At 34.1% G+C, this 23,716-nt stretch overlaps 4 protein-coding genes across 4 annotated transcripts in view; 2 read left to right on the top strand and 2 right to left on the bottom strand.

The window, feature by feature from the left end:
• The window catches only part of LOC110097853 (citrate synthase, glyoxysomal), a 29,350-nt gene extending 15,609 nt beyond the window's left edge, over positions 1 to 13,741 (top strand). The window contains exons 9-13 of the mRNA XM_020824469.2: positions 420 to 493; positions 591 to 711; positions 10,720 to 10,817; positions 10,891 to 11,014; positions 13,244 to 13,741. Coding sequence (XP_020680128.1) covers positions 420 to 493; positions 591 to 711; positions 10,720 to 10,817; positions 10,891 to 11,014; positions 13,244 to 13,375 — 549 coding nt within the window. The 3' untranslated portion in view covers positions 13,376 to 13,741. The remainder of the gene's footprint in view (positions 1 to 419; positions 494 to 590; positions 712 to 10,719; positions 10,818 to 10,890; positions 11,015 to 13,243) is intronic.
• Positions 13,742 to 15,426: 1,685 nt separating this feature from the next.
• LOC110097849 (receptor like protein 29) lies at positions 15,427 to 16,791 on the bottom strand. The gene has a single exon (XM_020824463.2). It carries the CDS (start codon positions 16,789 to 16,791, stop codon positions 15,427 to 15,429), a length of 1,365 nt encoding a protein of 454 aa, XP_020680122.1.
• A 1,009-nt stretch (positions 16,792 to 17,800) lies between these two features.
• On the top strand, positions 17,801 to 20,123 carry LOC110097836 (HVA22-like protein f). The gene is made up of 5 exons (XM_020824443.2): positions 17,801 to 17,847; positions 18,590 to 18,616; positions 18,721 to 18,843; positions 19,708 to 19,954; positions 20,097 to 20,123. The coding sequence occupies exons 1-5, from the start codon at positions 17,801 to 17,803 to the stop codon at positions 20,121 to 20,123; spliced, it is 471 nt and encodes a 156-aa protein (XP_020680102.1).
• A 514-nt stretch (positions 20,124 to 20,637) lies between these two features.
• Positions 20,638 to 23,716, bottom strand: part of LOC110097838 (GDSL esterase/lipase At5g45670) — a gene marked incomplete in the record, with an annotated part of 4,377 nt that continues 1,298 nt past the window's right edge. The window contains 3 exon segments of the mRNA XM_020824445.2: positions 20,638 to 21,038; positions 21,137 to 21,389; positions 22,293 to 22,529. Coding sequence (XP_020680104.1) covers positions 20,815 to 21,038; positions 21,137 to 21,389; positions 22,293 to 22,529 — 714 coding nt within the window.

Here is a 23,716-nt window from a genome sequence, read left to right as displayed (position 1 = left end):
TATCGCAATCAGGATGCATTTTTTTTTTGGAACAGCTGTAGATGCTTGATTTGTCTATTTAGTGCTCAGTAGCAGTTACCTCTATTGGTAGAATGTTACTTCATTGTTGATTCTTTGGTGAGCCTGTGATTTTGTAAAGTTTGGTACGTTCACTTATTTATTCACTGTTTATTTGGCTTCTGCTTTCTGAAATACCTTTTATTTAATATTAGGATATTTATGTGCCATTGAATGCTAAAGGATTAAAGCTTGGTTAATCAATTAATGTTTTTGGTATCCATATTCTTTACACCCTACGTCAATTGCTTTGCCATAATCTACTACCGCTGCGCAAAATATACTTCGGTTTGAGCTTGGACCAGTTTTTACCATGCTTTGTCGGATAAACTGAATGATTTGCTTCATCCTGGTAACTGCAGGCCGTCCTTAAGATGCTTAATGAGATTGGAACTGTTGAAAATATTCCAGATTTCATTGATGGTGTGAAAAACAGGTTTTTTTAACTTTCCCTGAGTGTTTGTTAAGTTTCCATGTCTGAGTTTCTTATAAACTCATTTTTATTAAACGTATGATTGTATTGGTTTTTATAGGAGAAGAAAAATGTCAGGGTTTGGACATCGAGTGTACAAAAACTATGATCCTCGTGCTAAGGTTATCCGGAAGCTGGCAGAGGAGGTCTTTTCAATTGTTGGTCGTGACCCCCTTATTGAGGTATCTTTATTTGATTTTACATATAATATTCGTCTAACTGCACATCAATAACTTTTTGCTGATAGGGCATACCCTACTTTTTGTTTGTGCACATATGATTAATATTGTCTCTAAGCTTTCATTCTTGGGAACATATGGTTATTCTGTTTGCTATACGTAGCGTAAGATCTAATTAGATATTTGAGTGTAAAGTTCTCTAAGAGGAAATTTTTTACCAATTTGTATTATCTTGGGATTAGGGGTATCAATTGGTGTTGATTTGTTGGGATCAGGAACAGGTGACCCGATGTTGATCCATCCCGAATATGCTTCATATCTGACCTGTTTATTTTGTGAGTCAAAGTATTTAAAACCCGCCTAATTCAAACTTGAGTTATTTACCCATTTATTATATGGATCATTCCATTTTTTTGGATCAATACTACCCAATTAATTCAAATATAGCTGGTTTAACCTATTTAATCTAGCACGAACTAGCCTAACCAAATTTGAATAGTAATTTGATGTATTTTGAGTTATTCGGGTCAATTGAAGTTGACCAAAATAAATTCAGGTTTATAATTTAAACTTAAACTTTACCCATTTATTATATGGATCATTCAATTTTTTTGGATCAAAATTACCCAATTAATTCAAATATAACCGGTTTAACCTATTTAATCTAGCACGAACTAGCTTAACCAAATTTGAATAGTAATTTGGTGTATTTTGAGTTATTCGGGTCAATTGAAGTTGACCAAAATAAATTCAGGTTTATAATTTAAACTTGAACTTGACCAGAATAGTAATAGAGTCAACTTAATTAGGTTTAGATGGAGCTTCTAGAAATTTTTATTACCACCACCCCCTCCCCCCCAACTAAAATTTACAAAGAGTGCAATAAGGTCTTTTATGTCGCTTTGATGGCCTTTTTCTTCGCTTTTTCTTATATTCGTTCTAGTTCTTTTTATCTTTTGTGCTAGACGTGGGTTTGATATCTCATACTTTTAATTGCAATTGCTTTTGAGCTAGCCTATGTACTTATGCTTAATGGAAAGAGTGCTAGACGTGGGTTTGATATCTCATACTTTTAAACTTCCCTTGCAAAAGGGTGCTTAGGAGAAAGTTTGTCTTTTTAGTGCACACATACATCAACTTCTTGTACTTTATCACAATTGATACCAGTTGGCCGTTTTTTCTTCTTTTTGGTCGATAGAGTAAAACTAAAAAATTAATAATTCTTTAAAGCGTGACAATGTCATTTTGAATTTGTCTAATTGATGGGGACATCCGGTCATGGAAAGTTTATCGTCGCCGAGGTCAGAGATCAACGGTCGTGATTGAGTCGCTGTATATGTAGTTTGTTTTATTTGATCTTTTGGATTTGTGTTGTTTTATTTCCTATTTTACCCTCATGTGAGGGGGATGTTATGTTTGGTGACCAAGGGTATTTTGGTCTTGTTGTTTTTTCTTCTTTTTGGGCTTATATATAAGAGCCCTCATCATTTGTAATTTGGTTAATGAATGCTGAAAACGTTTTTACCTTTGGAGCTTAGTTTTTTCTTTCTAAGTAGCTTGATAAAGATTAGTTTAGTGGTGTGAGTGTGAAGTACCCAACTGCCCGTTGGCTCTTGATTTTTATCCTTGTTCCCAAGTCTCTCCATCTCCTTCCCAACTCCCAACCGAACCCTTCCCCTACTCCCAGCCAACGTTTTCAAACTCCTGCAGTAGATTTCTGCTTGGAAACCTGCTGTCTGAAGCCTTCTAACCCCACCAACAGCCCTCTGTTTACCCTCACTCCTAGTGATAGTAACCAATCACCCAACATCCACTTTGGTGACCCATCCTCTTCCAAAAACTACTGAAATTTCCCCTCCCAACAGCCAACAAAATTCTGTCTTTACATCTTCCTCATTGGAAGTTGGAAAGTAACTTTGTGTCTTTGTATTCTCCAAAACCTTTTTCCAAATGTTAAAGTGCTGTCTTTTAACTTTCCCAAAGCCCCTTTTCATTTTCCTATTAAATAAAAGCCACATGACCTTCCAACTCCCCCCAAATTTGCTGCCTACTTTTCCTAACAGTCACTAAACCACGTTTTTCCACTATATCCCCTTCCCAAAACAGCCGAAACTAATCCCCACTCCTTTCCCAGCCATTAGAAAATTCCACACTCCTCCATTAGACCCTCCACCATCTCTTTAACCTCCACTAACACTCCAAACAACATTCTCCCTTCCCAAACAATTAAATCAGTAAATGTTGTCCTCCAAAATCACCATAGAGGACTACTTTCAGAGATTCAGCAAAAGTTGTTGTCAACCAAGGGAGTTATTGGCCTCTTCGTCAACACTTTGTTCAACGTCCAAGCAAGATAAGTGTCTTACATCTTCTCTTATTTACTGTTTAGCCTAGATATCTTATTCTCCGCTCCGAAGTAGCATCATACAAGTGTAGCAACTAATCTGCTTAGTCTACTTTCTTAATAAAGAGCTTCGGACTTCATTTGCAACTAATTCTAAATTAAAAGTGGAACTCTAGCCACCCATGTTCTCAAAGTTTTTTTTTTAAATTACTTTACTCCTTTTAAATTGTGAATGTCGTTACTAGCCAAGTTTCTTGTTTTGCGTAGTTGCGTTGCCTAAATTTCTTGTCTTGATAAATTTCCTTGGAGTTTTAATTTGTTGTTTTTATTTATTCCCTAGCATAAATCTCTACATGCATGATCAATTTACTTTGTCCTGGATTACTAATTCTTGGATGTTGAGTTCAACCACATTAGACCGTGAATGCAAATTTTCCAGGAGAGCAAAAACGATTTTTTGTATAGAGTCATGCTTGTAAAAAGAAGAGTTTGTCTCCAAGGTATTCATCTTGTTGGCATTCACATAACTGTTAATGGTTGGTAACTCCAGCTTGGCATTGACTTTAAAGAAAGGTGGGAGTCGTGTTTGGTTGTTCTTAACCTACGCTATAGATGCATTTTTCCAATTTTATTTATTATCTTCCCTTGGTAATGTGGTTTTCTTCCTAAGTTTAGCGATAAGAACCTCTATTTCTGAGGTATTATTGTGCTTTGTATGGTCATCTATTTGACAAATTTGGGCACATTTCTCTCTAGTTGTGCAAATCGAGTGTATTAACTCTCGGGAAATGGTGTATTCCCTTATGTTGATGATGATTCACTAACACTAGTTAGGATTGCGGCTAGTGGATCTAGAGTAAACCAGATTATAAAAAAATTCTCACTTATTTGAAGAGTCTATGAAAATTTGTCTAATATTAATTATGATCCAAATCTGCCACGGTAGGTTATGTGTCTAATCTTCTTAATGGATGAAATCATAAGGTAGAAGGTTTCTTGGGCCCACCTATAGAATATTAAATCAATCTACATAAGATAACTCTGCTAAGGTGGTAACCAAGAGAGTATTCTTTTCTTCAATGCAATTAGGGTTTATAGAACTCTGAAGATTTGGATTCAACCAATATAAGAAAAAAAGGGAAAAGTTGTGATGAAATTGGCAAACACCTAAGATTTGTTAAGTAGAGAGGAAGGTAATAGATTTACCAATTTTGAACCTTGATGGCTTCCTTCAAGCTTTTGCTAAATTTTTTAATGAAAATTGTGAAAATAAGATTGACTATAGTGACCTTAGCACCCTAATTGAAAATAAAGATTTCTATTTTTATCGGCGTATTAGTAAAACCGAAGTTAGAGAGGCTTTAAAGAAAATGAAGGTTGGAAAAGCAGTTGTGAGTGAGGGGATTGTGTCTTTGGGCGATCAAGTCATTAATAAGAGTACCCGTTTTAGATATCTTGGATCAATTGTTCATGGTGATGGTGAAATAGATGGGGATATTATCAGTAGAATTCAAGTTGGATGGTTGAAGTGGAGGAATGCATCGGGCTTGTTATGTGATAGAAATGTACCCCTCAAACTTAAGGGAAAATTCTATAAGATGGTTGTGAGGCCTGCAATGCTTTATGGTGCCAAATGTTTGCCATTAAAATAGAAGCATAATACTAAGTTAAGTGTGGCAGAGATGAGGATGCTCAGGTGGATGAGTGGCTTTACCCTTAGAGATAGGATAAGAAATGAGCATATAAGTGAAAAGGTTGGAGTAGCTCCAGTAGAAGATAAGATTAGAGAGAGTCGCCTTAGATGGTTTGGTCACATAAAACAGCGGCCTTCCAATGACCCGGTTAGGAGAGTAGAGGTATTAGATTTGAATTATGTTAAGAAAGGTAGAGGCAGACCTAAAAAGACTTGATTAGAAAATATTAAGAATGACCTTTCTTTATTAAATTTAAACGAGAATTTGACTTTTAATAGGACACAATGGAGAAAAAGGATTCATGTAGCCGACCCCACATAGTGGGATAAAAGCTTGATGTTGTTGTTGTGATGGCTTCCTTCAAGCACCTTTTTCAATGCCCTCCTTTGCTTCTTTTGCAAATCTTCTCGCTTTTCCTTTTTTATTTCCTACCCGAGCTCTCAGTTTTGGAATTGTTGGAGGAAGGGAGAGCTTGAGTTGGAGAGAGAGGCAGGCCAGAGTTAAAAGTTAAGGGAGTGAAGGATGGTTTTTTTTGGGAAGGAATTGTATTTCTATTCAATTTTGGAGTGAAAAATATGTAGAAGGGTTTCCTATTTTTAGATCATAGGGGCCAATAAAAAACATGCAAATCCTTGTGATATAAGTAAGATGCGTTGTATGCTCTTTATTCTAAGAAATTTTATATTATGCTTAATCTTATTCGTGTAGTTGGCCATGCTAAGTTTTCTAAGTTGTGGATTCTCTTTGATTCTCCCATGCTGTTGACCAAGGCTCTTTCTAAATTTGGTTTTCCCCTTTTTTATTAATCATGTGGCAGCTTTATGGTATCTTTAAGGTTTCCTCATTTCAAAGCCATGATGCTTCAATAAGAGTGGATACTCTTTGATTTCCACCATGTGGTCATTCAAGGTCTCCCCATATTAGGGTTTCTCATTTGTTTTCAACATGTGGCCATCTAGAGCTTGGCTTGACGTTAACTTGCGTTCCTTGGAGTTTTGTCTTTTGATGCTGGTGGATTATGTGCCTTATTAGCTTTTGAATGTGAGACTTTAAGAGTATTGATTTTGGATAAATTCTCTATGAGCCTCTTGGATCACAATTTTGATTGATGAAATGTGTAAACTAGACCTCATGTTTGTTTTTTTATACATGCTTGATGAATTATTAAATTGTTTTGAAGATTGGTAAAAATCAATCCATAAGTAACTTAATGTTGTAGATATTGAGTTTGAAAATTATCTAAATTGGTAGATACAAAATTAAAATAAAAAAATTACGATTCTTCCATTCTTGGATTTGAAAAGAAGTTATAGACCAAACATTTATTGTTTTTTTTATGGTTAAAAAATGTTTTATATGTTGGGAAGAAAATCATGCAATAAAATAGACAAGAAAAGAAAACACCAGAAATGAACACCAGGATTTCATGTGGAAAATCCAAAATTTAGAAAAAAACCATGGAGTCACACCACAAGTAGAAATTCCCCTTGAAAATTAAGAGAAATTGTACAAATCTATTTTCTCATGCTCTCTCATTGTCTCTCTTCACTTCTCTCTTCATTCTACACTCAAAACAGAGAAAGAAATGCTTTTTAATGCACCGAAGAACACAACCCCCTTCAAGTGAAATAAGGCAAAGAGGAACGAAAACTATTGAGCACGACTCTATGTGCATCTGCGTTGAGGTCTGGAGCATTGTGGCACTCACTCTCTATCTCTTAGCCCACCCTGTAGCGTTGTGGCGCTATAACTTACAGTGCTGCAGTGCCAGGGTTTGGAGCACTATAGTGCTCCTCTCTTTGTCTCTAGCTCAAGCCTGAAGTGCTGGAACGCTCCAACATACAATGCACAATGCTTGTATGTAAATTTTTTTCTATGGGCAAGCAAGAGGAGTGTTGCCCCCCTGCAATCCCCTCCCCTGATGATATTTGAGACTAATGTACAACCCGATTGATCGATACAAGCAGATTCCACACAAAACTAACATTATAATTGAAGCCATCATTATTTATGCATGTGACTTTATTTTTTCTCATGCTTTATATCAAAAACTTTGAATATACTCAAAAAATTATGGACGAAACACATTTTGTTTCATTATGAAAATATTTTACAATCAAAGCTGTCATGAAAAGATTATTAATGCATTTGATTGTTGTTGACCTCTAACTGCCTTCAGTCGACCCCACTCACCCATGATCTTATAACCATCGCTCCTAAACGACGCAAGTCTTTGCTCCTGTAACTTCCTCACATGACATCAAATGCCCCTCTGGCGAACCATTCATCTGAGGAATAAATTGTTTAAGGAATATATACATACACATACATAAGAGAGAAAAAAAAAAGAAGAAAGAAAAGGGGTTTTAAATAGTTAATTGCTAATTTCAAAACCCGCGCCATTGCATCTTTGATCCGGGCAGGAATTTTTATTTGAAGGCCTTGCACAGTTGTATCTTTGATTATGGCGGGATGATTGCTAATTCGAAGACCTTGCGCCGTCGTATCTTAGATCCGAGCGAAACGAACCAAAGGCAAGTGCCTCCCAACCTCCCTTTGTGGGGAGGGGATGTCGAGAGATTGCCGAAATTTTTACTGAATGAAACCTCCCTTCGTGGGGAGGGGATGTCGAGAGGTTGCCGAAACTTTTACTGAATGAAAATATGAGCAAAAATAATTTTTTGGAGGATTATTGAATTTGAATTAAAAATTGCTGATATATATATATATATATATATATATAATTGCAACTCTCTGACCTTCTGAATTATTTGAATGGGTGAAAGCAACATTTCTCTACCCCTAATCTTATCTTAAGAGAAATTTTGGTGAAGAGAACATATGAATATAAGAAACTAGTTCAGTTTTGAAATGGGTAGTTCATGTATTTGTAATTTTGATTGAGAGAAATATGCAAAACCAACTATGCCTTGCTCTGCTGATGATTTGACTTTGTGGAAAGATTTTCCTAAAGGATTTAAGACCCTCCTATGTAATTAAGATAGAGAATCTGTAGCTGATACTAGAATGAAACTTGAAGCCATGGGCGACGGGGTACATTCATATTGCAAAGTAGAAGATGCAGGAGAAGCTATTTTGAGGAAGGCTGAGAACTACCATATTGCAATTGTGGCGGTTACTATTATCAATGGTCATTCCAGCTTTAAGTTTCTTTAAATGGTTAAGGACATTCCAACTATAGTTATTTCGGAAGTTCATTGCTTGAACACTGATGAAGTGTGTAGCACTCGGTGCTGCAAAATTTCTTCAAAAAAAAAATAGAAAAAAAAAACCCCCACTATCAGTAGAAAAGCTTAGAAATATATGGTAACATGTGTCCACAAGATATTCAATGCACGGGAAAATGTTATCTTAATATCGTTGAAACCCATTATAGAAATAGTTATATCAATGCTACAGATCCAGTCCAATTCCAATGAACATAAAATTGAAATTCCTTCACAACTTTTTATATGGAGCAAGAGCAAGAAGTGATAAATGTGAAAAAGAAGGATAATGACAAATTTTGAACACCCCCAATACTGATTGCTTGGAGAAAAATTGTACAATAGAAGATGGAGAAAAATTGTACAATAGAAGATAGAATCATATGAAATGCCAAAATATATCTTTTCTAAAACAAAATTCATTGACAATGTATGTCATCGGATCTATAACATTTGTACAAGCAAATAGAAGATACTTCTATGATAGCCCTAATCTATTGCTGAAAAATATATCCTGCATGTGCTCTGACTGTCATATTTGTTTTTAAATCTAACGGTTCAAGAATGTTGTGCGGGTTAGATATTCAAGTTTCATCCTTCTCTTTAAAAAGGATTGGAATTGATCTGACTTGAATTATAAGATGCCTCCTAAATTTCTACAACAACAACAACAACAACAACATCAAGCCTTTGTCTCATTACGTGGGGTCGGCTACATGAATCCTTTTTCTCTATTATGTCATGTTAAAAGGCAAATTCTCATTTAAATCTAATAAAGAAAGATCATTTCTAATATTTTCTAACCAAGTCTTTTTTAGATCTACCTCTACCATTCTTAACACAAGTCAAATCTAATACCTCTACTTTCCTAATCGGGTCATCGGAAGGCCGCTGTTTTATGTGACCAAACCATCTAAGGCAATTCTCTTTAATCTTATCTTTCATTGGAGCTACTCCAACCTTTTCACGTATATGCTCATTTCGTATCCTATCTTTAAGGGTAAAGCCTCTCATCCACCTGAGCATCCTCAGCTCTGCAACCCTTAACTTAGTATTATGCTTCTCTTTTAATGGCCAACATTCAACACCATAAAGCATTGCAGGCCTCCTAAATTTCTACAAAATACATATATTTTTCAAATGACAATCATGCATCCCATGATGGTCATGCTGAATGTTAATCTCAACTGGAGGGGTCAATACTCAAATCCTATTAAAATTCCAAAATTAAACTAAAGTATGAAGTCCTAAAATGAAATTTATTATCTAGAAACTTAAAACTAAAACTCATCTACCTTCTGGAATCGTTTGTCATAGGTGATAAATATTAAATTAGCCTCAAATCACAAAGAGCGAATATCGTATAAGGTGTATAACTAAGATTTATTCTCAAATAGTCTCTCGTCGGATGAGATGTGACACGTGCCTTCTGATTGGATAGTTTTGTTGCAAAATGATGCAATTATATTACAATCACGGCTAAAGCCCGTATGTTCCCTAATTGTTTCAAGTCCTTCAGTAATGAATCATAGGATGTACTTGATAAGCATAAAGCCCCCTTGTCAGCTAAGTTGAACTAAAATGTATCTCCTTAGACACCACCCCTGGGTTTACAAGGTATCCTTGGACGAATCAACCCATGGCTACCGATAAGGTGCCTTTTGTCAGGTTGGGTCGACAATCTTCTTTGACTAAATAGACCATTGCTCGGGAAGACAAAACTATGGGATCTTGATCAGACTAATCTTCATCCCCCCCATCACTTGTTTTATGTTTATGGTGATAAATTTCAAATATTAAAAATCACTAAAATCTAATTTAAAAATCCTTAAAGTTGTTGCTTCTATACGTTGGGTACTCAGTGCCCATCTCACAATTAACCTTAATAAAAAAATTCTCTATCCTTATTGGGAAGGACAATTAACTATAGGGGCTTGCGCCTACTATCGTTATTGGGAAGGACAATTAACTATAGGTGCTTGCGCCTACTATCGTTATTGGGAAGGACAATTAACTATAGGTGCTTGCGCCTATAGGAAATCATAACTCAGATCATAAAGTCCTAACAAAATGAGGGCGAAATCTCTAGGTAGTGTCTTATCTAAAACCTAATTTGCCTTCTAAAAATTTACCTGGAACTTAAATCTGTTAAAATTCTGCTCATAAACAAAAAAAGTAGGGCATGGAGAGGCCGGGGCGTGAATTTTCGAAGCCCGCAATTGTCATCACTTTGGCTTGTTGCTTTTGTTATGGTTTGATAATAAATAAGCCGAGCATGAATGTACATTTTCAGTTCGTTTGCAAATTTGTTGTGTTGGACCTCGGCATTACAATCCTAACTAGTTCATCTTCAGTTTCTTTATGCTCTCACTGTATGTTTTGCTTTCATTTCTATTTTTTATTTAAAAGAAGTTATGGTGGAAATTTGACAGTATGTACGCTACTAGTGTAAGAGGTTAAGAATGTCCGGTTTTTCTGAAGAATGACTGTTCCTAGGGTGAAATGAAATTGAAATGACCCAGAATTTGTACTCACGAATATTCCAGTTTCTTGTGGGGAAATTTTAGGTTAAATATGATAAAATTTTATTTTCCTTTTACTACTGGTCTTTGCTTTACCTTTTCCTATCAAATTTCATATCTCAACCTAACAGATCCTTATATTTTACTGCATGTGAAATTAAATTTAATAGACTTTCAGTCAGCTTACTAATGCCAAGTCATTTTAATGTGCTTATTGCTTTCAGGTGGCTGTTGAGTTGGAGAAAGCTGCTTTATCCGATGATTACTTTGTCAAGAGGAAGCTCTATCCTAATGTCGACTTCTATTCTGGCTTGATATATCGGTGAGTTATCTTCCAGTTTTCTTTCATTCTTTTAAAGCTTGCATCTGATATTAACTGTACTATGTAAAACCAGTGCCATGGGATTTCCGACGGAGTTTTTTCCTGTTTTATTTGCTATTCCACGAATGGCTGGATACTTGGCACACTGGAGAGAATCACTTGATGATCCTGACACGAAGATTATGAGACCGCAGCAGGTTGGTTTAGTGTTGTTTGTGCAAATTTTTATTTCCTCATATTGATGGATAGATAGATAGATAGAGAGAGAGAGAGAGTCTATAATTTATATATAACTTTCAATCAGATTTTATGTTGGTGAATAACTTGTGTTTATTTGAATAGGTTAACAAGTTTAAAATTTAATTTTATCTTGTTCGTGTAACGAGCCAATCCGAATAATTCTTGAACTCTCTTAAACTCGGCTTATTTACACCTATAATGGCAATCCATCTTTCCCTATGCGAGAGAATTCCATGGAATTTCTATCCGACCTTCTATCTAATATAAATTCTGAAAAGAATGCTTTTACATAAATGAAATCTATATTCGTTCTGCAATTTTTCTGTAAAACTCTTGATTCTATATACTTCGTACAAATGAATTCGTTTCCTGCAACTTCTATTTGGCTATAACTTAATTGTTTTGTTTGAATTGCTTGCGTTAGTTTTGAATTCATGATATGAGAACTTAAAAAAAATAAAAAATGAAATAAAGTTTTATTTAATGGGCCATGAGAAATTTCTAATACAAAATCAGAAAGTTCTTTTAAATAGAAATAGTAAATTATTCAATACATTAATCGATTGACTTTTTGGTATTGCACTAATCTCAAAGCAAATCTAAGAATTATTAAACCCATCCTGACCCAATTTTCTCCAAACTTACTATCCATTTGCTGAGCCCTCAGCTTCGACGTGTTGAGAAATCCATATGTCCAAATTTGCATTTCTTATTTATTTTCGGAGTTCCACAAATATTTCATTTTTTGACAGTACAATATATATCAAGGTTGTTGTGAAAATCGGACCGGACAACGAATTGGAAGAATGAGAGGTTCACGGTCCGACCGGTTCAAGTCGACCCACTAGTTAAACCGAATGATGTAATCAATAATAATATTATTAAAAATTAATAAAATTAGTTCCACCTCCACAACCATTTAACATCATTTTGAATTTAAATGGCCTAAAATTTAACCTTTGTGCAACTTTATCACTTTCAATCATCACATTTTCTCTAATATTTTTAACATCACTATTTATACATTTATTAAGCATTTGTGACAACTCCAAATGTATGAGATTTGAGATTAATTTCAGCACTCATAACTTATACATTGAAGCATAACGTTTCGAGCAAGTTGCACACAGATGATGCAAGAATCTAATAGAAGAACTCACACTAAGAATTGTTTATCAACCTACACGTTGTAGCATCCTCGGAGAATCAACCATCGGAAACCAACCGCAAGCTCAAACTAATCAACTTGTTAATTTCTAACGAGAATCTTCATATGCCTCCCCATCTGAAAACTCATCAAATGACCTGATATCAAGCTGATAGCATAGAATGCCGCCAATTCCACCAAATCCTTGGCAGAATTATGAGCCATGATAGCGTTAAAACCACAAAAACACAATTAATGTATGCGAAATCAAACACAAACCAAATAAAACAAGTCAAAACCATAATTAAACACCAAAACATAGCTGTGAGGCAAGCAGATGGGGGGAAGAAGAAGACGATTGAGGAAAAAAAAGGAAAGAAGTTGGTAATGAAGATCTTGAGCATTCTTTTGCAGTATTGACTGTGCAAGCAAGCCTTGTGGAAGAAGACGGACCTGAGATTGGAGCGAACAAGTGAGATCTGTCATGAGTCTCGCGACCAGAGGAGTAAGAGAGGTAGGAAATACGAAATTGCTTTAGGGTTATACAGTTCAAGAAGTAATATGTTGACCATGCGATTTGCAATCAACGGCACCCATTCATCACATTCAGAACCGGGCGGTTTTTTCAATTTCTTCTGGTTCGCCGGTTATACGGTTGAACGAGCGGTTTGTCTAATTTTTGGCGGTTTTAAGCTGGAGTAATTTTGTGGTTTAATTAGACCGGTTGGCCAGCCGGTTTACTGTTGAACTGTCCGGTCCGACTGTTTTTAAAAACCATGTGTATCGATCTGTTTTTAAAAACCATGATATATACACGTTTAAAATTCATCTTATTTACTCTCAATCATCAAACATTTCCAGCAATTTGTAAATGCTAGATTGTTTTCCCAGTCTTTCATTTTCATACAATTTCACATTGATTGATACAGAAATTGAAAACTTCCATTCATTATGATTTATATTTTCATTTTTATAATCATCTTTCTATTCCTTTCTCATTCAGTCAAATAACCTTCCTCTTCTGCTTTCAATCACTCAGGTTTACACTGGCGTTTGGCTTAGACATTACCAGCCCGTGAACGAACGAGTGGCTTCAACTGAAACTGAAGAGCATTGGCAGGTCTCAGTTTCAAATGCTACCAGAAGGCGCCTGGCTGGATTTGGTGTGTAGGTCAGTTATATAGATATATATACATTTGGGATGACTTTTTTACTGCTTAGTATAAAAATCAAAATTTGTGTACTAAAAAGCTGCTTCAAGAAACAGTAAAACAGCCGTCCCAAACGAAGCCTTAAACTACTAAGATTTAGCCCCAATATGCTAAGTTCTGATGCCTAAGCTTCTGTAAATATTTCTGAATTATGGCAAAGTAATGGCTCTTAAATTCTGAGTTAAATAAGTGTAGTTAAAAAACCTGCTCTGCCTTGTTATTTTGCTTAAAGACTGTAATAATGGGACAGGATATTGATCAAGTTTCATACATATATAACATTTTTATGTATTAATTTTGATTTCAGAGAGCAAATTATTAGTAAAGTTTGTTAGAATGGCTCAAATATGTAGTAAATGAGGCTATCAAGCTCTTCTTGTAATATAAGAATTCAAGCTATCTGCTGTGTTCTTTACTACTTATGGAGGGAAAGAAATAACAGGAGATTTGAGAATGCAATGAAGAGCCATTCAATCTAGTCTTTGCTATGAAATTAAAAAAAGTTATTAGCGTCAAGATATTGAGATGGAAATCTTGTAAGATGGTTTGCTCTCAAGTTTTGTTTGGGATAGTTTTCTTACTGTTTTCTAAAGCAGTTTTCTAGTATAAAAATTTCTTGAAAGCAGCGAAAGAATAGTGACGAAAAATTGCCCCAAATGAAGCTTTAGTGCTATGTTTATGAGTTTTGAATGAGCAACTTGAATAATATTGAATGCGCGTTTTCCTTAATAGTGCTAGAAATCTTATCCCTAACGGAAATCGATCGAGGGAGAGTTTCAGAAGTTTTTGGGTCATTTTTGTTCATCTTTTGGCCAAAATTTTTTTTTCAGCCTTCTAATTTGATTATTGATAGTTATTGTTGAAGCTTTTTGTATAGAATTTTTATCTTTGGAGTTGCATTTGTGAGCATATGTCTGCATGTAATTCTCTCTTATAGTTGGAGCTTAGCCCTCACTTTTCTTCTATATAGAAATTGGAGCTTGCTTAGCCCTCACTGAATAAGAATTGGTTTAAAAAATAAAATATTTTATTTATGTTTGAATTTAATTTTTAGTTGCACAGATAATAACTTTTTTTTTATTAATTATGAACGCTTCAGTGCTTTTTGAGTTTGAGTTGGCTCAAAATTGAGAAAATAATTATGATTCAAGCAATTATTATAATAAAATAATTTAAAAAAAAAACTTAAAAAATGGTTATTATAGGATAATAAAATATAATTTTTAAATATTTTAAATAAATTTTAATATTAATATATTTTAAGTGTATTTTATATTAATATTTTTAATCTAGTCGATTTGTATGCTAATAAGTTGAGTTTAAGTCATTATTTGGTGTAAAATAATTGTGGCGAATGTGATAATTTTTTAACTGCTTTGTTTTTTAGACAGAAATCATAATTTTATTTGGAAATTACTTTCTTGTTGCTTTCTAATTGTTTTAAAAAATTCTTACTATAGAAAGCGGTTTTATGCAATCATAGTAGTAAAGTTATTGTCTCCTTATCAATTTTACAACCTTACAAAATGCTGTAGCCTCAGCCTCTATGGCTTCATTTGAGACATCTTTATTATTGCTTTGTTTTTTAGACTGCAATTATAATTTCTCTTTGGTAACTATTTTTTCATTGCTTACAAAAATGTGTACTAGAAAATTGTTTTTTATAATAATTTAAAAATTTTATTTTTCTCTACAACAGCTTTACAAAGCAATAAAAAAATCATTCCAAATAAAAACTACATCTTTTGAAAGTTGCTATAAATCAGCTTTCTAACACAAATTTTTTGAAGCAATGAGAAAATAATGATTAAAGAAAATTTCGATTGTAATCTAAAAATCAAAATAGCAACCCCAAAAAGACCATTAATTTCACCTAAACAAGTTCCTAATTCCTATATATTTAAACTGATCAACTTATAAACATACACCAAAATCACCCAGAAAATTTCAGATCAGTTAAAACAATTAGAGAAAGAGAAAAAACCAGTACAAAACATAGCCAAAATCCTGTCTAGGAACTCCAAAGACAAAAGTACACAGCACTGAAACCCATAAACCCAGCCCCTGAACGCCATGACCAGATCCCCAAAGCTAAGGAAGCAGCTTCAGAGCTCTCCAATGGCTTCCTCATCTCATCAGAATCAACAGAAGAAGACCCATTACTTCCACATACTCCAACCCCAACATTCTCATTCAATCCTTCATGCTCATTCACACAAAGTCTAGCATTCCCACTCAGATCCAAATTCCTCCCAAGCCTTCTAAAAAACTCAGAACTGAAAGGAACAACTCCACTAAGCAAGTTTCTACTCAGATTCAAGTGATAAATTTTTCTAAGTCCATTAAACTCAGGAGGTATTTCACCACTGAGATTATTGTTCTCAAGAGACAGACTGGTCAGATTCTTTAACCAACAGAAGCTCTTTGGTATCATCCCTGAGTAGCCTGAGCTCCCCAGTCTCAGTTCCTGAAGCCTCGGCAGCCTCCCGAGCTCCGGCGGCAATGGAATGAACATTGGATTGCCTTCCATGATCAAGTATTCAAGCTTCTGAAGTTTGGCAACTCCATTAGGATCATATCCACTAAGCTTATTGTCGCTTAAAGCAAGGAAAGTTAGAATCTTTAGCTTCTCCACACTCTCTGGAATGGTTTCCGTTAGTGAATTTGAACTCAAGTCGAGGTTTTGAAGCTTAACCAGTTCTCCAATTGATGGTGGGATTGGTCCTGTAAGAGAGTTATAGCTCAAATCTAGATCAACAAGGTTGTTCAGTCTCCATATTTCTGCTGGGATTCTTCCAGTTAACTTGTTGTAGCTCAGGTCAAGATGAATCAGTGAGTTCAGAGAAGAAATAGAGTCTGGGATCTTTCCATACAGATGGTTCTGTGAAAGAGTGAGAACTTGGAGTGATTTGAGAGAGGAAATCTGAGGTGGTATGAGGCTGATAAGAGCAGGATTTGATCTGAAACTGAGTTGTTTGAGAGAAGAAGATGGCGAGTTAGGGAAGAACAGAGTTGTCTTCTTGGTTTTGAAGCAGCTGACGAAGTGAATGGATTGGAGAAATGGAAGGTTGAAGATTTGAGAAGGGAAAGTTGCAGAGTTCATGCAAGTTGGGTTAGGAGGAGTTCCAAAGACAAGTTTGGTTACATGGAGAAGGTTGTCTGAACCAGGCTTGCACTCCATTCCAGGCCATGAAGAGCTTGGATTGCAGGGTTCAGGGCTGAAGGATCTCCAGTCTTTATCAGAGGAGATGGATTCCATAATGGAGAAGAGGGTTTCTTTTTCTGAGAGGTTTAGGGTTTTACAGATTTGGAGAGAGAGGAGAAGAAGAGTGGAGATTAGGAGGAAGGAGGGAGGAGGAAGAAGAAGAGGTGGCATTGTGGAGAGGCAGAGGAAGAAGGAGAATGGTTTATGTTATATGCTCATGGTTTTATTTTTCATATTTTTAATGAGATTTATTTATTTATATTATTCGTATTATTTTTTGGCATATTTTAATTATTTTAATATTTGATTTTGAGTATGAATTTTTTAAAAAATTGAGTGGAGAAGCATAAATATATGGTGATATATATATATTTTAATCATGAATTTAATTAAATTTTTAGTATAAGATAATTGAAAAATATATTTAAATCAGAAATAAAAATAATTTAGACCATATGATTATTCAAAATTGATATAATAGAGATATTTCCACTATTATATAGGGTTCAGCGCAAAATTGGATTAATGACAGCCCAAATCAAAGTCTCCTTTGCTAATTGGGCTTGAACTTAGGATTTAGCTGGGCTCAACTTTAATGGCCCATAATTGAAGATAAGCTAGTCGTGAGGGCTGGAATAGAAGACCCTTCTAAGGCCTACTTTGGATAATTGGATTGAATGAGGGTAATGAAAGCTATAAAAAATTTAAATAATGAAGTAATAAATTGTTTATTTAATGTTTTATTTATTTTATTTTAATATGTCTATTTTGATAAAAATCTTAGACAAATTTAATCTTAAAATTGTAATAAATACATTCTACATTAAATCTTAATATATTTATCTCATTTGAAAAAATAAAAAATGTAATTTAATTTGAATTTAATTAATAATAAAATTATATTAAAATAATCCATAAATTTATTTAGAATTTAATAATAAACTATATAGATTCTTTAATTCATAAAGTTATCTAAGGCCTCAAGTTATTCTCTCTCTTTCCAAGTTTTTTGGTGCTTCCTTTCTTTGTCTTTGGAGAAAAGGAGGCTTTGATTTGTTGTAGTGGTATTAATATATTCACTTGTTTGCTTCTTCTCCTTACCATTTCTCTCCATTTAAATGCCATGAGCTTGCATTTCTCCATGAAAAATTAAGTTCCATTTTGTTACTAAAAAGCAAAAATGGGCTTCCTTAAGACTATTGCTCTCAATTTGGATGCTTTAATCGGGTACGTTTCTTACTTATTATTATTATTATTATTATCATCATCATCATCAGTACTATCATTATCATTATATTTATCATAATAATAGTAATAATAATTATTGTTATTATTATGATCTTTATGTATACGAGTATAAATGAATAGGAGATCGAAATTAAGCCAGAAAGACTGGTGATCATATCAATTTTCAATCAAAAATTTAATTTTTTAAGCTAGGGTTAGTAATTATATATTTTTACATTAACATAATTTCGAATTATTTGATATGAGAATGAATTCAAAGCCTTCTAAGTCTTCAAAATCTTCCTCATGTGTGAGAGCTTTATAGCTTCTCAAATGGAACCTTATCAAGTATTTTTCAGTAAATGTTCATTTAATCAAATGAATATGTTATGGGATCTATGCACTGTTAAACTTTGATCGATCATGATAAAGCCCTCGCCAAAGAGTTGTGAGGTTTATAATCCAAATGAACGACATAGTTCTAGCCGAGTTATTAATATGAGAATTTGAACTAAGAGAGGACCTAATTAGCAGGGTCAGAAATATCAGTACTGATCACATTTCTTTTCGATTCGAGAATTTTATCCTATATGTAAGGGTCGATCATTGATTGCATATTCACAATAAAGTTATAAATTATTGCAATTTCATTTCATTTTATGTACTTTCCTTCGAACCAAACAACCCTTTTGTTCCAATGACTCTTACTAATAGAAACCTTCTATTTGTTCTTCTGACTCAGCCCTGGAATGATGCTTCTCTACCCTTTGTAAGTGACTAATATTGCTCCAACATTTGTGAAATGATTTCATTTATGTTATTGCTTACATGATTTGCTAACATTATAGTAAATGTATTTGATATGATCATTAGATATGCATCAATGAGAGCTATTGAAAGCCCTTCACCACTTGATGATCAACAATGGCTCACTTATTGGGTTTTGTATTCATTGATCACTCTTTTTGAGCTCTCTTTCTATAAAGTTCTAGTATGGTATGTGTTTTTGAATAAATATTTTAAATATTTGTCACTTTTTTTTATGATAAGAGTCGTCTACTAGATACACGTAAAATCTCACGTCGAATCATCAAGAAAACTTAGTTAAAAGAGTCGTCACAAAAAATCTCACAATTTTATTTTCTAAAGGCTCCGTTTGGGATAGGTTTAGACCACTATTTTTTTTTTATGGTTTCAAGAGATTTTTTGTACTAAAAAATAGTTTTACAAAGCAATAGAAAAGCTGTCCCAGGCGAAGCCTAAGTAGCTATAAGTATATCAAATTATTATTTTTAATATATTTCCATTATAAAAATGAATTAAAATATTTGATCATTACATCTTACAAATTTCAAATCAATTTATGAAATGTCTAAAATTTATAATTAGGGGTGTCAATTTCGGGTCACGGGTCGGGTTCAGGTTAAACCCAAAATTGACCAGGCACTGTTCGAGTCCGGGTCAACCCGAAATGACCCGAATGACTTGGAACAGTAAAAATATTGCTAGTTTGCTGTTCAAAAAACAGGTCAAACTTCGCTTTTTGGGTCAAAACGGGTTGAAAATGGGTTAATCTCGGGTTTTCGGGTCAAAAACGGGTCGAGTTCGGGTTAAAATTTCGGGTCAAAAGGTTAACTCGAACTCGACCCGATTTTTGAAACGGGTCGAATAGTTGAACCCGAACCCGACCCGTTTCGGGTCCTAGTTGACCCCAACCCAAAATTTTCGTATCGGATTTGAGTCGGGTTTTCGGGTCTTATCAAATATTGACACCCCTATTTATAATATATATAATTAATATTAATATTTAAGAACTTATGAAAAAAATTTCTCAAATGAATAATTTTCAACAATGAATAGGTTTCCTTTGTGGCCATACCTGAAGCTTCTCTTCTGCATGTGGCTGGTTTTGCCAATCTTCAATGGCGCTGCTTTCCTCTACGAGAATTACGTGAGGAAATATGTCAGAATTGGAAGCTATGTGAGCTCAAACTACAGCGCGGAGCAGCGAAGGGCGATACAGCTGATGAGCCTCGACGCGAGGAAGGCCGTCGAGCGCTACATCGAGCGGTATGGCCCCGAGGCCTTTGACAGAGTCATCGACGCGGTAAGATTGTCTTTGAGATGAGTGCGATACGTAAATATTCAATCAGCTTTTGCATTGCACTAATCTTGGAGCAAATTTAGGGTTTTGAGATGCGGAGATGATTAGTTTTAAGCCTAATAAATTTTATTTTTTTGTTTTGCAGGCTGAGAAGGAAGCAAGGAAGCATTGAACTGATTCCAATTTATTCTATTACAATGTTAACCCATTCTTGGGTGAAAATATATCTCATTTCAATATTTAGCTATTTATTTTTTTATAAAAATTGAAATTAATTGTGAAAAGAAAGTTTAATTTCTATGCTTTTTTATTGAATTTTTTTTTCTAAAAATAATAAAAATTTAATTAACCAAATTTAGAAGAATCTAGAAGAAAATACCATATGCCTATCATCAGTTCCAAAATGAGCTAATTGTAAATAAAATGGAAGTAAGAAATAAGGCCGCCCAACACATAACAAAAACAAAATCAACACAAACAAAAAATTAATCGTAATCTATCACTCATTCTGATGAATTACATTTAACAAATAACTTTCCATTAGAAAAATCTTATATTTCTCAGACTTGTGAATATCGTCTTACACAAATTCGAACCAAAGGCTATATAAATAGCCTTTCAGTCTCTCATGAAATCAAAACCCTAATTCAAGCTCAAATAGACTAACCCTCACAACAATTTCAACATAAAATACAATTATAAAGTTTTGAATTATCAAAGCAACTATAACATCATATACCGTTATTTTTTTCCAGACAGGATCAGTGCTCAAATTCGACCCGTTATGATTCCCCAACTTATTTCCGATCAGTTCATTATGAGTTCAGATACTTCTTACGTAATATACTATTAGTAAATACAAATCAAATTTGAGCGAGGTGACGAATATCCATCGGAGAAGCATCTGAAGAAGATTGAGCACTGTATGATCTCCTTCCTATAAGTATGTTTCCTGCCTCAGTAGGATGGAAGGCATCCCAAAACAAGTACTCTCTTCTATTAGGGCATGGAGTTTGATAAGGAAGACAAGTTATTTGTCCATTATTTCTCCCTACTCCACAACATCCTCTGTTAGTTACTCTCAAGCCTGAAAAAATCAAAATATAATATTGCTTTTATAATGTTTGAATCTTATATAAGAAGAGTATTATGGATAATTATTCGAAGATGGTTTAGTTTAATTACCATTAGCTGATGGGTTCGTGATGATGTCCTGAAAGATATTGAAAGCGTTGATGAAAGTGAAATGAGCACCATCGAGCCGGTTGAATTCATTCACTAATTGTATGAGCCTTTTATTGAACAATTGGATGGCGCTGTCAATCCGGTCGATGCAAGTGACGCCATCGGAGCTCAATTGGGCGAGCTCGCTTGGGCTGCAGCCGACCTGACCAACTCCGATGATTGCCACCTTTCTTGCTCCGTAGTTGTAAAGTATCTATCAAAATTTTGATGGAAAGAAAATCAGATCAGGATGTATCGATCAACTTTAAGATTAGTGCATTATATATTTTGATTGATTAGTATCATGCATTAAACATTGATTTTTTTTTTTTTTTGAATATGTATGATATAAATTATTTTAGGTTGAGATTATAAACAACTAGATTTGCAATAAGATTAGTGCGATTCAAAATTTTCATATATGAAGTACTAATTTTAAAACAAACTCAATTATTTTGTAGCCCATTTTGATATAATTTATATGAGGATATGTTGTTATAATTTTTTTTAATGCACTCATCTCAAAGCACATTTAATGCATTAAGAGTTATCATAATAGGATATTGTGATAAAAAAACATTTTCATTTCAAATGAAACAAAAATTAGTGCAGGATATCTTGATCAAAATTTTATCACAATTATAAGTTTTAAATTTATTTAATTAACTTTAAGATTAGTGCAATAATGATATCTATTTTTGAAACACGTGTCATTCAACCAGCTCATCTAATGCAAAGCTTTTTGTGAGAAGGTTCTGACCAGCTAAATTAATGAAAAGAAATTGGGCATAATGACTTTTTAAATTAATCAATGCATTAGCTTTAAGATTAGTGATTTACATGATACAATTTTTTTTAAATTTCAAATGGGTCAGAATCTCTCAACAAAATTTTCAATAGAATTATATGATTTCAGCTTTAAGATTAGTGCAATAATGATAATTATTTTTTAAACATGTATCCTAATGCAAGTTATACCACAACGAGCCTGAAAATCATAAGATTTGCATTGAGATTCGTGCAACATAAAGAAAACAAATCTAACAAATCTTCAAAAGCTCATGATTAATGAATGTAATTAGATGCTCTAATCAAGATTATAATGATAAAAGCTTACCCTAATCTGCTCGGAATACTGCTGGATTAAGACGTCGGCGAACTGATCAGGCGTGTATTGGCGGCTGCTGGAGTAGACGGCCGGCATGAAGTAATTGTTGAGATAATCGTTGCTCCCCATGCCCACCTGGAAGAGGCATTTGCTCAAATAGTTGGCGGCCGTGTCTTCATCTCCTAATATTTCGACGATCTCCTGCGCTGCTTGTACGTAGTTCTGCATTTGCCCGCTGAAGGTTATTCGACCACCCTGTATGGTGAAAAAAATTTATGTGAGGATGTAAGTTTTGTTAAGATGGGCTTGAAGATCATTGCGTATGCTTTGAGATTAGTGTTTTAGGGTTTAGAATATTGTGCTACATTGATCTCAAAATAGATATGATGATCTTCATGGTTCTATGTTGATATAAGTTATTAGATTTAGAGAAGATTATGTGATACACACTATGATCTTGATTAAGATTTCATTTGGTATGGCTTTATTACTGCTTCTTTAAACAGCTTTTTAGAAAGCTGCTTTAAAAAGCAGTAAGAAAACTATCTCAAATGAAGCCTAAGGTTTTGTTTGAGATGCTTTTTTGCTGTTTTCTAAAGCAACTTTTCAGTACAAAAAATTTTAAAACTAAAAAAATTTTGATATTAAAAAATTGCTTCAGAAAGTATTAGAATAGAAATACAAAGAACTACACAAACAAATCTGACGTGGCATTGTCTTATTAGCTGTCTACTTATTTGAATTTATCCTTTCTGTATAAATAATGTACCGGTGTACTATTGAGATGAATGAAAACATTTACATTTCCGTTCTTCATGGTTCTGTATCTGTCTCCCTGCGTTTCTTCAAGAAGAACAGAAATGTAAAGTGTTTTCATTCATCTCAATAGTACACAGGTACACTATTTATATAGAAACAATAAGTGCAAATAAGTAGACAGCTAATAAGACCATGCCACGTCAGATTTGTTTGTGTAGCTCCTTTGTGTTTCTGTTCTAATAGAAAGTAGTAAGAAAACCGTCCCAAACGAAGTCTAAATCGAATCAAATTTTGATCTTCTTTGATCCAAACTATGAGATATTGTGAAACAAAGTAGGCAAAAGTTGGGCCAAATAAAGTAGTTGTCAAACCCTTATTCAATCCAAAAGCTGAAAAAAATGAGTTAAGGATGCCACCTCACCCGGATGCGCTGGGCCCCGATATTTTTGAATGACGCGTGGCATGTTTTTATTGGTGTCCGGACGAATCCGGACACCGGACACAATAATTTGCCCAATAAATGACACATACAACAACTCCAAGTAAACCAGACTCGAAAAATTAAGATTTAGGTTGACCCGATTAAATTTTGAGTCAAATTTGAATTTAAAATATTTGATAATATTTTTACTTTAATATATATTTTTAAAAAAGGTTTATCCTATAAGATAGAT

The sequence above is a fragment of the Dendrobium catenatum genome, unplaced genomic scaffold (genome assembly GCF_001605985.2).
Source record: "Dendrobium catenatum unplaced genomic scaffold, ASM160598v2 fragScaff_scaffold_574, whole genome shotgun sequence".
Lineage (NCBI taxonomy): Eukaryota > Viridiplantae > Streptophyta > Magnoliopsida > Asparagales > Orchidaceae > Dendrobium > Dendrobium catenatum.
The sequence above is the reverse complement of the archived record's forward strand: the minus strand, read 5'-3'. Positions and strand labels throughout refer to the sequence as shown.

What these genes read in the sequence shown, in the direction of transcription:
- LOC110097849 (XM_020824463.2), bottom strand. Translation starts at nt 16,791, where the DNA reads ATGCCACCTCTTCTTCTTCCTCCTCCCTCCTTCCTCCTAATCTCCACT.
- LOC110097836 (XM_020824443.2), top strand. Translation starts at nt 17,801, where the DNA reads ATGGGCTTCCTTAAGACTATTGCTCTCAATTTGGATGCTTTAATCGG. An exon ending in AATTTGGATGCTTTAATCGG is followed by an intron (nt 17,848 to 18,589) that starts GTACGTTTCTTA and finishes CTTCTGACTCAG; the next exon opens with CCCTGGAATGATGCTTCTCT. An exon ending in TTGACAGAGTCATCGACGCG is followed by an intron (nt 19,955 to 20,096) that starts GTAAGATTGTCT and finishes TTTGTTTTGCAG; the next exon opens with GCTGAGAAGGAAGCAAGGAA.